The sequence below is a fragment of the Myotis nattereri genome (genome assembly GCF_964212035.1).
Source record: "Myotis nattereri genome assembly, chromosome: 13".
Classification (NCBI taxonomy): domain Eukaryota; kingdom Metazoa; phylum Chordata; class Mammalia; order Chiroptera; family Vespertilionidae; genus Myotis; species Myotis nattereri.
The window spans coordinates 27762358-27778251 of NC_138088.1; the positions used below are offsets into that span (position 1 = coordinate 27762358).

Genomic DNA, 15894 nt, shown 5'->3' on the forward strand with positions numbered 1-15894 from the left:
ATCACAGAGGAGGTAACATTGGGTTTCAAAGGATAAGTAGGTGTTTGATAATTTTGCATGTTTAGGTGCTTAAAAGTACCTGAAAAGGATGATTCATTCAAAGGGTACCATCTACAAGGTAATGTGCTAAATGACAATGAATAATAGTCACCATCTCTTATTCAGTGTTTATGTGTTAGGCACCACTATTATCTTATTTAATTCTCACACTACCCTAAGAAGTAGGTACTGTTATTATCACCCCATTTTATAGACATGTTGAGGCACGAAGAGTTAATGTAACTTGTCCAAGGTCTCATGGCAAGTGGCAGATCTGAGTCAAGCCCTATCCATCTAATTCCAGACCCATCTCTCAACCACCATGTCCTAAAAGCATTCTTGTTATTTCTCTGTCCAGCTAATGATAAGGAGGTCAAGGGGAGAAACTTGTCAGTTATAAGTTGATCAGTGGGAAGGTAATGAACTAATTAATAAACAAGAATGAAATCACAGGTAGTAAAAGCTGGTGAAAAATAGATTAAAAAGAAAAACTGTACTTTCAGCTACCCTGGTTGCTAGTGGTGGTTTGTGGATGTTCCATTTACAAAGAACAGATTGTTTTGACGTGAATAATCTGACAACAGCTGTTGTAAAGATATTCTGGCAAAACCAGGGTCATCAGGCCCAAAGAGTAACTGCAAGACTGTCCACCCCACTGTTCAACCAGTGGTTCACTTTTGCAAAGAGCCAAGATCAAAGAAAGAGAGTGGCCATTAATAATTACATGTGAATATTTCCATTTCAGTACAGTCGGTTTCCATTGGAATACAGATCTTTTCAAACGGGACTTTTAATTGGAAAACATTAATAAGTCCGTGTAGTTGAAAGAGGGTGGCATCTGGGGACTGGAGAAGTTAGTAGTATCCAGGCTCCAACTTGAATAATGAGTAGCCTGGGTGGCTGCTCCATGTCCTGATAGAGCATAGCATGGCCTGGCACATGGCCTCAACAAAGAGTCATTATTATACTTAAGGGACCTGTTAAGCAAAGATGGACAGATTTCAATTATGTGTCATTTTTTTAAACATATGTCTCTGGGGAACTTCTGTCAATATTATCTTGACTATTAGATATTAATGGAAACAAGTAGGATAAGCACATTTTTGTCAAAAAGGAAAATATTTTTGAAATGTGACTCATGTTTAAGATTATAAACTTGAATCCAATGAAAAGTGTTTTTCTTTTAGTGAAAAAGACTTCACAAAGTATGTTCTGTTCTTTGTCTTGACCAAGAATCCACACTTAATATGGGGAATAATAGAAGAGAATTTGAGAAAGGGGTAATGTCTTAGTGCAGTGGTTCTCAACCTGTGGGTTGCGACCCCTTTCGCGGTTGAATGGCCCTTTCACAGGGGTCGCCTAAGACCATCCTGCATATCAAATATTTACATTATGATTCATAACAGTAGCAACATTACAGTTATGAAGTAGCAACGAAAATAATTTTTTGGTTGGGTCACAACATGAGGAACTGTATTTAAAGGGCCAGAAGGTTGAGAACCACTGTCTTAGTGGCAATAATTAGTAGGAATAATGCTATATAATAAAAGCCTAATATGCTAAGTGTCCGGTTGTCCATTCAACCAATCAAAGCATAATATGCTAATGATATGCTAAGGCCACTCAACCACTTGCTATGACATGCACTGACCACTAGGGGGCACGCCCTGGAGCCCTCCCACAACCTCTCCCCCTGGCCAGCCCCACCTCCAATCAGCCCCCAACACCCCGATTGGGGGCAGGGCCACCGGCCAACTGCCCGCGGCCTCTCTCCTGGACCCTACCTGTGCACGAATTGGTGCACTGGGCCTCTAGTTTTATATAATAGATGAGATTGTTGTTTTGCATTGTTTTGTTTTTGCCGGGGGACCTAGCCATTTAACTAACACACTCTTCTTCTTGAAAGAAAGAAAGAAAGAAAGAAAGAAAGAAAGAAAGAAAGGAAGGAAGGAAGGAAGGAAGGAAGGAAGGAAAGAAAGAAAGAAAGAAAGAAAGAAAGAAAGAAAGAAAGAAAGAAAGAAAGAAAATATATATATATTAGAGAGGAAGAGAAAGATAGAAACGTCAGTGATGAGAGGGAATCATTGATCAGCTGCCTCCTGCACACCCCTGACTGGGGATTGAGCCTGCAACCAGGGCATATGCCCTGACCAGGAATAGAACCATGACCTCCTGGTTCATAGGTAGATGCTTAACCTCTGAGCCATGCAGGCTGGGCCCCAACACATTCTTCTTATGGTTTCAGGAGTCAGAGTTGATTTTAGAAACCCTATTTTATATGAAAATATGATTGTAAAGGTTTTAATCAAGACCCTACAAGCTGATGTCAGGGTGAAGAACAGAGAATACAATGAAGTTTAACTCACAGAGACCAAAGGTTGCCGCTACTCTCTGTCTAACTTACTTTGTGGGATACCACTGTTCAACCATTCAATAAACAATGAACAGTTCAATTTGAATTAGATTATTTGGAATCTTGATGGAATCAAAAGAAAAAATAAAGATAAGTTTTAAAAACTAGATAAGAGAGTACTCATTTTATTTTCAGTACAACATTCTATAAAATAATAAATGTATTCCCAGTATCTTCTGGAAATAGGAGAGAAAAAAGGTAGGTAAAGGCATACAAATGGGAAGGGAAATTATTTGCAATCATCTGAAATTATGAAATATATCTGGCCCAAAACAACCTACAATGTCTTATATTAGAAATTGGAGGTGATATTATATTTTAACTGTAATTTTTAAATACTGTGATTCAAGATAAGACCGAGGTCTTGAGCTAGTCACACTATATATGTTCTAGGATACTTCACTTGTTTGAAATTTATTTATATTTTTGGTGTATGTTTTATTCAATAACAAAATTTTTCCCTAAAATATGCTGCTGTTAAATAGTTTTCTCCCAGAAGAATGTCCCTGCAATCTCAGAGAAGAAACACTTGGTTAATAAGCTTCTAGCCAATGTAAATCGACGTACTGAGATCCTCTTCACTTGACCCACAGTAGAATCTGAGTGTGTTTGTGAACTTGTGATGATACTAATTTGTGTCCTTCCAATGATTTAGATCTATAAACAGATCTGACATCATGGAGAAGAACCAAACAGGAATCAAACACATTCCTGTTTCTCATGAGTATTTTGAATGAGACAAGAACATGTTGTTTAGCAAAAGAGTGCATTTATTACAGAAGACCAGGATATCGTCATGTGTTAAATGACTGGTTTGACAAAAATAAAATCAGGTTATATTACTTTTAAATATATAAGGAAGAAAGGAGATTAATTTCTTTAGTTTTCTAAAGTTATATAAGCAACATTGTTTTATTTATTATTTTGTTGTTAATCCTCACCTGAGGATATTTTTTTCCATTGCTTTTCAGATAGAGTGGAAGGGAGGGAGGGAAAAGAGAGAGAGAGAGATGAGAGAGACACATTGACTGGTTGCCCTCCCCATGCACCCAGACCAGGAGTGGGGAGCGAACCCAAAACCCACATACTACCCTTGATGGGGAATCCAACCTGCCACCCTTTGATGCACAGGCCCACACTCTTAACCGTTGAGCACACTGACCAGAGCTAAGCAACATTATTTTAAATGAAAAATATGAGAAATGAAAAAAGCAAAAACAGAAAAAAAAAAAATCACAGTCATTCCGCCCAAACTTGACTGTTATGACCACCATTCACATTTGTAGGTTATTTCTATTTTATTTTTTTAAATATTTCTATTGTGAAGTCTCACATACATACAGAAAATAAAACTTTTATTTAGAGTTGAATAAGTAGGTAAAAAGTGATTGCCAATGTAACCACACCCAGGACAAGAAATGAACCATTGCTGGAAGTCCCCATCTTTGCCTTTCCCTTCACTTACCATCACCATCCTGAATTTGTGGTAGCCAATGCCTTACTTTTCTGGACAAATTTGCCACTACACTGTTGCCACCCATATAAGCAGCACTTAACTGCATTTTTTTTTTAATTTAAAAAGTTTTCATTATAATTCACATATACTATTGTATTAGCTTCAGATGTGAGTCAACCTTTATGTACCTTACAGAATAATCATCACAATAAATCTAGTAACACCTGTCACTGTACATAGTGATTAGAATATTAATGACTATATTCCTTATACATTATGTTCCCATGACTTATTTTATAATTGGAAGTTTGTACTTTTATTTTTTTTAATATATTTTATTGATTTTTTTTTTTTTTTACAGAGAAGAAGGGAGAGAGGGATAGAGAGTTTGAGACATCGATCAGAGAGAAACATCGATAAGCTGCCTCCTGCACACCCCCCACTGGGGATGTGCCCGCAACCAAGGTACATGCCCTTGACCGGAATCAAACCCGGGACCCTTCAGTCCACATGCTGACGCTCTTTCCACTGAGCCAAACCAGCCAGGGCGGAAGTTTGTACTTTTAAATCGCCTTCTCCTTTTCTGCCTATCTCCCTGTACCTCTCCCCTCTGGAAACCATCAGTTTGTTCTCTTATTTTGTTTCTGAAACCATGCACTTTTAATTCTGTTTTTCTGCTTTACATGATTATACTTAACACTGTGTATTTTATTTTAGGCCAGCTTTTAAAAATTTTCAACTTATGCTTTAAAAAGCAACTCTGTTTTTGTATGTAGCTGTAGCTCATTATTGTTTAAAAAAAAAATCCATTATATGAATCTATCTATCATCTACTAATGAGCATTTGGGGTGAAGATATTATAAATAATGTTTGGATATGTTTCCTGGTATGGATAGACATACATTTCTTCAGGGTACATACCTAAGATTGTGCTGGGGGGTCATAGATATTGGTTTTAATCATCTTTAAATGTTTTAACAATTTTCTAAGCTGTGCTTCTATTATTTCATATAATAATCATTTTATTAGACAAAAAAATCTTCCATTTGTGACTGAATTTCATGGCCTGGTTTTTTGTAGTAAATTCACTCCTCCCCTTTCTAATTTACCCATAAAAAATCTTAAAACTTATAGAATTTATAGCAGACAATTTCCTGAGTTATGTTCTGTAACGTAGGCAAAGAAGTTTGTTGTCATGGTAGATATTGAAGCAAAAATATTTTAAATAATTTTAGGAATTTTTTTATTGAGTTATATTTAACATGCAACATTGTACTTGATACATTTATATTGTAATATAATTGCCATACAAGCATTATCCAACATCTCTGTTGGATCACGTAATTATCATTTCTTCTAGAGTTGGGAATAACTAAATCAAGTCTCTTAAAAGGTTTAATGTTCATAATAGTGCTGTATTTTTTTTTGTTTTGTTTTGTCTATAATCACTGTGCTATGTATTAGGTCTTGAGGATGTATTTATCTACTAGTTACAAGTATGTACACTATACAACATTTCTCCCATTCTCTCCACCCCACACCTCCGGAAGAATTGTTGTTTTAAAAAGTATCGTGAATGTTTGCCCTGCCAGGAAAATCCTAGAATTCAATTTAACTCTTCTGTTAAAGGTGCAGTTTTTAGCTACACAATTGTGTGATACAATGAAATTAAAGGGCCATATTTTCAAAAGTCCACCCTTCAACATCTTCCTGACTTCTCTGAGAGTAATTTTAGAGTTTCTCTATGCAGGCTCCCCGCCCCTCAGCTTCATACACTAGCTCACGATCCAATAAAACCTTTTAATGTGCTTTGACCCAGGATCCAAGGTTGCTAAGAGACCACCTGCGCTGAATGCACTTTGTTCTAGCAAGAGCAGGCAGAGAGGAAACCAAAGAGCCGTGTTATCTGCCACAACCTGGGACTGAGTCAGGTGAGAAATGGATTTCTACTTTTCAGTCTTTACCAGTTGTTTCATCTTGCCCTCACTTCCTATTTGAGTCCCTCTCCTGCTGTTGTTGGAGGAAATTGAAGGTACCCTTCAGGGCACAAACAAAGGAAACAATCTGGCGGCGGAGTTTATAGGAGAGAAAGCCACTTTGCAAGCCCGTGTGTTATTCTTGCCCCTTGTTTCTGTAGCATAGGCAAAGTGTTGAATGTGGGGGAAATTCTAGATGTTCACTTTGCTAGTAGTCATTGCTGAGTAATTTGAGGCACATTATTTCTTCCTTTAGGAATGAGGCTATTTATTACAGAAATTAATCAAGATTGCTAAAAGTGGGAGATAATGACACCTCCATAAATCTCATCTACCTTCCCCTCTTTTTCTCCTCTCTTAAAACTCAACCTGCATTTTTGTTTTTGAGTGAAAATAGCACTAACCCAAACTTGCCACTTTTTAAGAGTACTGATGTTCATTTCAAGTTGAGTGTCTATAAGAAACTTTGATGTAAGCATCTGAAAATTCCTTATTTGACCTTGCATTCCTGAAAAAGGAGTTAACTGTAACCCTAACCCTAACCCTAACCTTAACCCTAACCTCCCTACCTGACTGACATTTGGTGAAATGCTCCAACAGTATGTTAACCCGACCACAAATTAACACTTTTACAAATTCTATTATACTTTTTAAAATTCCAGCTATTTTTAAACTGTTTGATTAACACTGAAATGTGGAGGAAATTAAGTGATTGATATCATATTAAATGACCAGAATATGAGTCAGAGGATCTTGAGGGGAAAAAAATCAAGATAATGAAAAAGACCTTGTGTTGTTTGATTTTTTATTTTGTTAATCCTCACCTGAGGATATTTTTTCCATTGATTGTCTAGAGAGAGTGGAAGGGAGGGAGGGAGGATGAAAGAGAGAGAGACAGAGAGAGAGAAAGACATCAATGTGAAAGAGACAATTGATAGGCTGCTTCCCGCACATGCCCTGACTGCACCCTACCCATGGTAGAGGTAGAACCTGCAACTCAGGTACATACTTTTGGGAATTGAAACTGAGACCCTTTGGTTCTCATCTGATGGTCCAACTACTGAGCAACACTGGCCAGAGCTTGGTGTTTCATTTTTTTTTAACTAAAAAGAAATGTTTTTACCTGCCTTTTTCCATGTTTTCAAATTTTCATTTCCTGGTAATACCTACTATATTATGGGTTGGAAGAATGACAGTTTCACCGATACCATTGTAAAATAATGTAAATGACTTAGCAGATAAGACTTTATAAATACTGATAACATAAAAAAGAAGTTATTTTGATAGTTCCTTGAGCTGTTTAGTTTCTTTTTAAAAATTAAATATATTTTTATTGATTTCAGAGAGGAAGGGAGAGGGAGAGAGAGATAGAAACTTCAATGATGAGAGATAATCATTGATTGGCTGCCTCCTGCACACCTTTCACTGGGATTGAGCCTGCAACCCAGGCATATGCTCTGACTGGGAATCAAACTGTGACCTCCTGGTTCATAGGTCCATGCTCAACTACTGAGCCACACGGGCTGGGCTAGTTTCTTTTTTAAACATTTACTTTTCAATTATAGTTGACATACAATATTAGTTTTATGTATATAGGAGGGATTAGACATTTATATATGTTACAAAGTGGTTGAGCTGTTTCTTTGAGAAAGAGAGGCAAGTTTGGGATATAGAAAAATCTATGATTATGACATAAAGTAGCCAAAATGAGTGCATGAAAAATATTTTAATTCATTAAGGAGTAAAACATTTTAGTTCTTTGGGTGGTTACAAATACGCCCAGTCTTGCCTAAAAGGTGATTCCTCATCACTATTTTTTTACAGTGCAAATATTAGACTTAGTTTTTAAAAAAATCAGAATTATAAATGTGTTCATTTGAGGCTACCTCTCTCTTTTTTCCTCTAGGAAGCAGGATCATTCTGGATATGACATCTAAAAACTGGATATTAATTTCTACTACTACCCCCACAAATCTGGAAGATGAAATTGTGGGAACAATTCTAAAAATTTTGTTTGTTATCTTTGTTGACTTAATGTCTATTATTTATGTTGTTGTAACTTCTTAAAAAGTTGACTTCCCTTTATAAGTAAATTTCATATTGAATTCCTGTGAATAAAAATTTGTAGTTTAATGTGTTGAGTGATTTTAATTTGATGACATCTCCAGTTCTTCTAGAAGCCAACAGGATGATAGTAAAATGAAAACACAGTTAGTATTGTTTAGTACTTTACGATTTATAAAGCATTCCCATAAATTAAAGTGGAATTTTTCCTTCCAAAATCTACACTACTGAGTCATAAGACTTTCTGATTTTTAACACAATTGTTATGTGGTAAATTGACTAAAATTTGTGGGTGTAATTATGGATGAAGTTGATTTTTTTTAATATATTTTATTTATTTTTTACAGAGAGGAAGGGAGAGAGACAGAGAGCCAGAAACATCGATGAGAGAGAAACATCGATCAGCCACCTCCTGCACACCCCCCACCGGGGATGCGCCCGCAACCAAGGTACATGCCCTTGACTGGAATCGAACCTGGGACCTTTCAGTCCACAGGCCGACGCTCTATCCACTGAGCCAAACCAGTCAGGGCTGAAGTTGATTTTTTAAGGCTGCATGCCTATGTGACATTTTATATGGTTCTATTTTTTTTTTTTTAAACACATTTCACTGATCCCCTACAGAGAGGAAGGGAGAGAGACAGAGAGCCAGAAACATCGACGAGAGAGAAACATCGGTCAGCTGCCTCCTGCACATCTCCCACCGGGGAGGTGCCCGCAACCCAGGCACATGCCCCCGACCGGAACCGAACCTGGGACCCCCCAGTCCGCAAGCCGACGCTCCACTCACTGAGCCAAACCGGCCTCAGCTATATGGTTCTATTTTTAACACACAAAGTTTAATATACAATAATCTTTTCATAGGATATACCAGTAATTTTTACATATTTTAAACACATTTCATCTGTGTGTAGGTGGCAGTATGTCATTTAATGTAAGGCTCACAGTAATTGTAGAAGGTAAGTGTTTGTTATTTCCATGTTATAGGTGAAGAAACTGAATCTTGGAAGAAGTACGCAAGCTTGAGAGCGTTACTAGGCAGTGGCAGAACCAGGTCTTGGGCCTTCAAAGACAAATAATGATAAGACAAGTTTGGTAAAAAGCAATCTGTAGAGCTCAACTTTTTTTCACAATAATGTTTTATTCAAGACCCTATGGCTGTATTTTAGTATATTAGTCCCCCCTTACCTGTGGGGAATATGTTCTAAGACCCTCAGTGGATACCTTAAACCTCGAATAGTACTGAACCTATATATACTTGGTTTGTTTTTTGTTTTTTTAATACATATGTTGTTGTCCTCGGAAACAGCACCACACTGGTGGGATCAGACTGGACCTGGACTCAATACTTGAGTTCTGGTTAGGAAAGAATTCAGAATCAAGACTCAAACTATAAGTGAACATTTACTTAGAAAATCACAGAGGTAGAAATAATTTGTGGAAGAAATGGGCTTAGGAAAAAAATTATAGAGGTAACGGAAAGGGCCCTTGGAAGTGAGGAAGGTAATGGTGGCTCACCTGGGGTGGGGGAGGCGGGGTTAGGAGGGGGAAAGGGATACGCACCTGCATGCTCCCAAGAAGGAGAGCACACTGGGTCCTCCGTCCTAAGGGTTTTAAGGTGGAGATTTTAGGGGAGGTCACAGGGGAAGATCTCAATACAATATTCAGCAGCTTTCCAGGTGTGTTCTTTCAGGGTCTAGGTTTCCACTGTTTGGTCAGAGCCAGGGCAGGGGTCATTATCTAATGCACCTGGTCCTGAGGTCAGCCTTGGTGTTGCTTGTCTGGTTTTGCTGCTTTTTGGGCCTAGAGCTGAAATACAACAGAGGGGTAGAAGTTATCTTTAGGGAGGAAAGGTCAGGGGGTCTAAATGACATGACCTTCCAGTGATATGCTAGGGGAGGAAAGGTCACCTGGGGATGAAGTCCTGCCCTACAGTTGTCCTTTGCTTGGTACCTGGGGCTTTCTATCCTGGTGACATTATATACCTGGCCCATCCTTGCTCTGCCCAAGTCTGTCTGTCTACCACACATATATACCTATGATAAATAAGGCACAGTAAGAGATTAACACATCTCTCTTTTTCAAAATAGCTTACTGTACTGTACCAACCCTTTCACTTAAAGCAGGGGTGAGGAATCTTTTCCTGCCAAGGGTCATTTGGGTATTTATAACATCATTTAAGGGCCATATAAAATTATCAATTTAAAAATTAGCCTACATTAACTCATAAGCTGTGTCATTATCCTATCCTATATAATAAAAGCATAATATGCAAATCAACTGAACAGCAGAACAACTGGTCTGCAGTGGGGCGGGGTGGGGGGGTGGGGGGGTGGGGGACTGGCGAGCAGGCAGCGCCAGGCCAGCCAAGGCACGTGCCAGTGGGCAGAGGGAGGGGATGGCTATCTGGGGGCATTGGCAACCAGCAGCAGCAGAAGGGCGATTAGGGGAGGTGGGGCCGGCTGCTCATATCCCCTGACCAGTCTGCCTGATTGCCTCTTGCAGAGGGAGGCCAGACTGAGGCTTAGGCCCGCTCCCACTAGGGAGCGGGCCTAAGCCATCAGTTGGACATCCCCTGAGGGCTCCCAGACTGGGAGAGGGCGCAGGCCAGACTGAGGGACCCTCCCCCCCAGTGCATGAATTTTCGTGCACCAGGCCTCTAGTAGTTTCCATAAGTTTATGTTGAGGAACGAGCTGTCTTGGAAAATATTGTTTTGTTAATTAAAAAACCTTGCTAGAAAAAAAAAAAAAAGCCTGCTATATTTGGTCAAAGATTTAATTAACTCATCCCTAATGCCTTGGCAGGGCCAGACCAAATGATTTCTCGGATCTTATATGACCAGCAAGCCAGACATTCCCCACCTCTGACTTAAAGGAAGCATTTTAAGTAAAAGCTTCTCTTTGGCATATTCATATTGCCAGCATCACTCCCTTGCCTCTTAGGGCCATCATTAAGTATAATAAGGTTTAAAGGAACACTAGCACTGGATACTCCAATGGTCAGGCTGCTTACTAGTGACCAATGGTGGGTGTACACAGCGTGGATGTGCTGGACAAAGGATGCTTCACATCTGGTGCAGGACCACTTGAGAATTCATCATGCTGTCCAGAACAGTGTGCAATTTAAAACTTGTGAATTCTTTACTTCTGCAATTTTCAATTTAATATTTTTGGACCGCGGGAGGTAGACCCCTTGTCATGGAAACAGCAGAAAGTGAAACCATGGTTAAGGGGGGACTACTGTATTGCTACTATTTAGTTTTATTCCACATTTTAAAATCTTTTGCAATAAGCAAGATTCTTTATCCTTTTCTCATACCCAATTGGACAATGCATTCTCTTCCCCTGTTTTCTTGATTCCTTATTTTCTGACAGTGTTAAAATATAACTGTGGAACGTCTGCTTTTTAAGCTTTTGAAAAACACTCTGTCCTCTTGACTTTTTGACTTTCTACATCGGATGCACATGCTCCACAAAACTCTGTTTTCTTCCATGTGATGATCTTCTCAGACTTTGCCCAATCATTAATGCAAGGTTTCATAAGAGACCTAATGAAGTGTGAAAGGAATCTGGGACCTTTGCGACTTATTACTTAACAGACTCTTACTGAACCTTTCAGTGGGGTTGGATATTTAACCTTAAGCCAAAGAGAGTCAAACTATTTGAGCATTTGTTGTGACAGAAAGTCTCACTTTTTCTACGCTATATTGTTGGATCTTTCCTTTTGAATAAATAGTCACCCCCTGTTGATGTGATGTATTTCTTCCCAATTCCCTCTATTTGGGATTTGTTGGAGCCTTTTATCAGGTACTGACAAGGGAGTAAAGTCACTCCCATCTTCAAGCAATTGTTTCTTTTCCCTGTGTGCTTGCTGGCAATACACAATGTGGTTAGAAGCATGGACTTTGAAGCCACACTGCCTGGGTCCAGATCTTGGCTTCCTCTCTTATAGTTTAATAGCCCTATGTCTCTGCTTCCATACCTATGAAACAAGTGCCTATGTCACAGGTGTGTAGAGAGGATAAAAATGAGATGGTCTGTGTAGAGTGCTTAGCACAGCTCTTGGCATTTGGAAAACCTGCAACCCATGGGGGGTTGGTGTTGTCAGCATCCTTGGGTGGAAGCAGAGGCGAGGAGACTCCTTTCATGCTGTGTGTGGAGTGTTATCGAGCCTCGATCGCCCTGCTTGCTCTACACTCCCCCCTTACCCTTAGAATGGCCTCACAGTCACCCATTCTATTGGCCCCAAAGTGTGATTCTATTGCACTGGACCCCAGCTTAGTTCTGTGAGACATCTGTAGGTCTAAATTGGATGACCCTGCAAAGCTTCTTCTGGTTATGTTATTTTGGGACCTGGCAATGATATTATAACATGACTTAAGACAACAAATAATACTTGATAAATGCTCTTTTTCAATAAGCAATGAGAGTCTTAATATTCAAGTGTTGTGGCTTTGTCATTGGAAATAGGTTGCTTTTCCTTCATTCCTCAAAAAATATTCGTTCATTTCCTTTTTGCCAGGCATGGTGCTGGGGGTGGGGTGGGGGGGGGGGGGAGATGAATGACTACCCAAATGATGCAACTGCATTTGAGGAAGTATCAGGAGGGACATGCTTGGGGTGTTATGAGGGTATGGAGAAGGATATTCTACCAGTAACAGCAATTCCTGGGAGCTTGTTAGACATGAAGAATCCTAGTTTCCCCCAGACACACTGAATTCAGAAATGCATTGTCATCAGATCCCCAGTGATTCATATGCATGCTACAGCCTGAGGAGCACCGCTGTGAAGGGAAGCTCACGGGACTAAGTGTTCCTTCCAACTGGCTACTGAGCAGCTATGTGACCCCTGGGCAAGTTGCTTAACCTCTCTGGGTCTCATACTCCTGCTGCGGTAGAACAAAGTAGAACCAAGAAAAAAAAACTAAAACAGCATTAATACTACTCACTTTGCATATCACACTGAAATACTGTGAATATGAAATGGACTGGACTGAAACTTACATGGAAATGTACAACAGAAAGGAGTTACTGTAAATCTTAAGCTGTTGTTACAAATGTTGAGAAGACACAGTAGCTCTGTGAGGCGAGGGACCTGTGACTACCTTTAGTAGAATTGGAAATGGATTGTTTTCATAAATGACAACACAATTCTGGCATGTCTGGGTCATATGCAGCCTGGATTAGGTAACACAATTTTCACTGGGTGGCTTTCTGTGGAGTTGCATAGAACGTAATGTCCACATGCCCTGTTATCACCAATGCGGCCACTGAGCTGGATGGTGTTTCTTAACTTCCCACTAATAGCTATGCATTATCTAGCCATGCCTGAGTTCAGGGATCTACAGTCTATTAATTAAGGTCCTGGTATCCATTCAAGTGGCCTTGCAACCTTCCCAGCTCTGTGGTCCCTTAAAGAGATTCTGCATTTGAGAGGAGAGGTCAAAAAGTGCCTGCTAGAATCCTTATTTTTAATGGCAGTACCTCACCGGAGTGCACTGTGCTAAGTGTTTTGCATAGATTATGTAACTTAGTCATGTCGAGAGCAACCCATGTAGAGGTGCAAGCTCAGAGGAATTGAATAAAATGCTCAAGTTCACACAGGACACCCTCACTGTGGTGACACAGTTAGGAAGTGAGAGCACTAAGACCCTCCACTCAAAACCATCTGCCTCTAGAACCCTGTTATTAATCATTCCGTTACTCTGCCTCATATCAAGCCCACAGAAGTTAATTACCACTGGCTCCTCATTTGGAAGGCAAGGAGTTTGCACTACAACGAAGCATCTTAATCCTATACTCAGGGATTCGTGAATAAACTGAAACCTAGCTCTGAGACATCATGGAGAAGAACTGCTTCAGTAGAACCTGGGCAGTTTGAGAGAGGATCTTAAATGTGTGGTGTTTGTGTGACCTGCAGGCCAGGTTGCTGTTGTGGGTTGCTCTCTACATGACTGTTATTTGCTGACCTTACTGGGAGCAGGCCTACTAACTGAGCAAGCTGAGGGCGAGTTGCCATGTAGGCCATTCTGGGATCAGTAGTGAGCCCAGGCTTATTTATAAACCCACAGCAAAGGGCCCTGAGCTCACTCTGCCATCTGACTTGGGACCTTGGTGAGGGAAGATTAGAGCAAGAGCACAGGAGTCCTTGGTGGCCAGCTGGGTTTCCCGTCTGAGCCATGTGCCCTTTCCACCAGGAGCTGGCTGCAGACTATTCTTGGAGGGTCAGTGTCCCTAGACTCCTATACAAGGTGTGATCTTCAAGTATAGAGACTGACCTTTTGGATGTTGTTTATAAAGTTTTATTATGACTTGTACCATGCAGATAATTTGCTCAATAAATATTTATCAAGTACTCACTGCCTATCTGATAGTGTTGTAGGCCTAGGGAAATACTGTGGTTCCTGTCCACATGGAACTTGCTTTCTGATGGGGAAGGTAGACAACAAACTGATAAACACATAAAAATTTCAGATAGTGCTAGGTGCCTTGGCAAAAATGAAACAGAGCAACGAGAGAAGGGTTTCTGTAGGGAAGAAGGTTTTAGCCAGGAGGGACTAAGAAACTTTTCCTGAGAAGATGACATTGGAACAGGGGCTTGATTGATGAGGAGCCAGTGAGGTAGAGACCTGAGAGAAGAATGAGGACTTCAGATGCAGAGAATAGCAGGTGCAAAGGCCCTGCTATTGCAAAACATTGGGAAGTGCAGTGTCACTACAGCTTAGTAGACATGGGAGTTAATTTTTCAGGATTGATACAAGTCAGCTTCTATGCAATTTCCCTGACATTTGTCCCAGTACCTAGGTGGTTAGGGAAACTTTGTCATGGCCGAATATGAAAAGAATATAAGGACTTCTGGTGTTCCGTGTCCTTTGTGCGGGCACGCATCACAACTTATGTTGAACAATGAACCCTCTCCCTGGGGACTGCAATTTTTCTCATGGTTATTTCAGGCTGATCATGTCTGGCCCCTTTGTCACAATGTTAAGCAGCTCCATCACTCTACTAGTTAAATTAAAAAGCTGAATCTTTAGGACAGCGTTTTAAAAACCATAAGCGAAGCAAAATCATATCTGCTGTAGTTTTTTATAACAGCTTTATTGAGATATAATTCATATACCCTACAATTCACCTCTTTAAAGTATACAACTCAATTACTTTTAGAATATTTACAGAGTTATGCAGTCACGACCACAATCAATTTTAGAACATTTCATCAACCCCAAAACAAACCCCATATTCATTAGTGCCCATGAGGAGTTGCTCCCCACTTTCCTCCAACCTACCCTCCTTCAAAGCCCCCACCCCTGCCAGCTCTAGGCAACTCCTAATCTACTTTCTGTCTCTCTAGATTTTCCTATTCTGGGCATTTTATATAAATAGAATCATGCAATATATAGCCTTTTGTATGTACCTTCTTTATGGTCAAATAATATTTCATTGTATGGACATACTATATTTTATTATCCATTCATCAGTTGACAGACATTTGGATTGTTTCCACTTTTTAGCAATTATGAATAAAGCTGCTATGAACACTCATGTACACATTTTTTTGTGATGGCATATATTTTCAGTTATGTTGTGTATATACTACTTTGAACCTTTTGAGGAATTGCAAATTATTTTACAAAGTGTCTGCCCCATGTCTATAGTTTTTAAAAGTTTTTTTTCTTGAACTCTCGGGGAAAAATTTTTGTCACCGTGATAATCCTCAGGATTTCAAATGTCAAGTAGGTAGATGATGAAATAAAGGCTGAATATAAAAACATTAATTTGATTTGAGTTTTAAAGCCTTCATCTATTTTCTTTAAATCTCCATGCTAGCTAGGAGAAATCTCCTTATTACTCGATTTCATGTCAAAAAGTTAATCACATAAGAAATTCCTCACATTTCCTTCAAGTACCTCAGGGCAGATAATAAACATCCAAGTTAACATGAGATA

General features: G+C 39.6%; 1 protein-coding gene across 1 annotated transcript; it reads left to right on the forward strand.

Moving 5' to 3' along the window:
- The first annotated feature begins 5724 nt into the window (after positions 1–5724).
- MRLN (myoregulin) lies at positions 5725–8002 on the forward strand. The gene is made up of 2 exons (XM_081104608.1): positions 5725–5840; positions 7792–8002. Exons 1-2 carry the CDS (start codon positions 5762–5764, stop codon positions 7950–7952), a joined length of 240 nt encoding a protein of 79 aa, XP_080960734.1. The 5' UTR covers positions 5725–5761; the 3' UTR covers positions 7953–8002.
- The last annotated feature ends 7892 nt before the right edge of the window (positions 8003–15894 follow it).

Excerpts from the sequence above, each read along its gene's own strand:
- MRLN (XM_081104608.1), top strand. The coding sequence starts at position 5,762 with ATGCACTTTGTTCTAGCAAGAGCAGGCAGAGAGGAAACCAAAGAGCCG. Across the intron at positions 5,841-7,791 it reads ACAACCTGGGACTGAGTCAG|GAAGCAGGATCATTCTGGAT; the intron begins GTGAGAAATGGA and ends TTTTTCCTCTAG.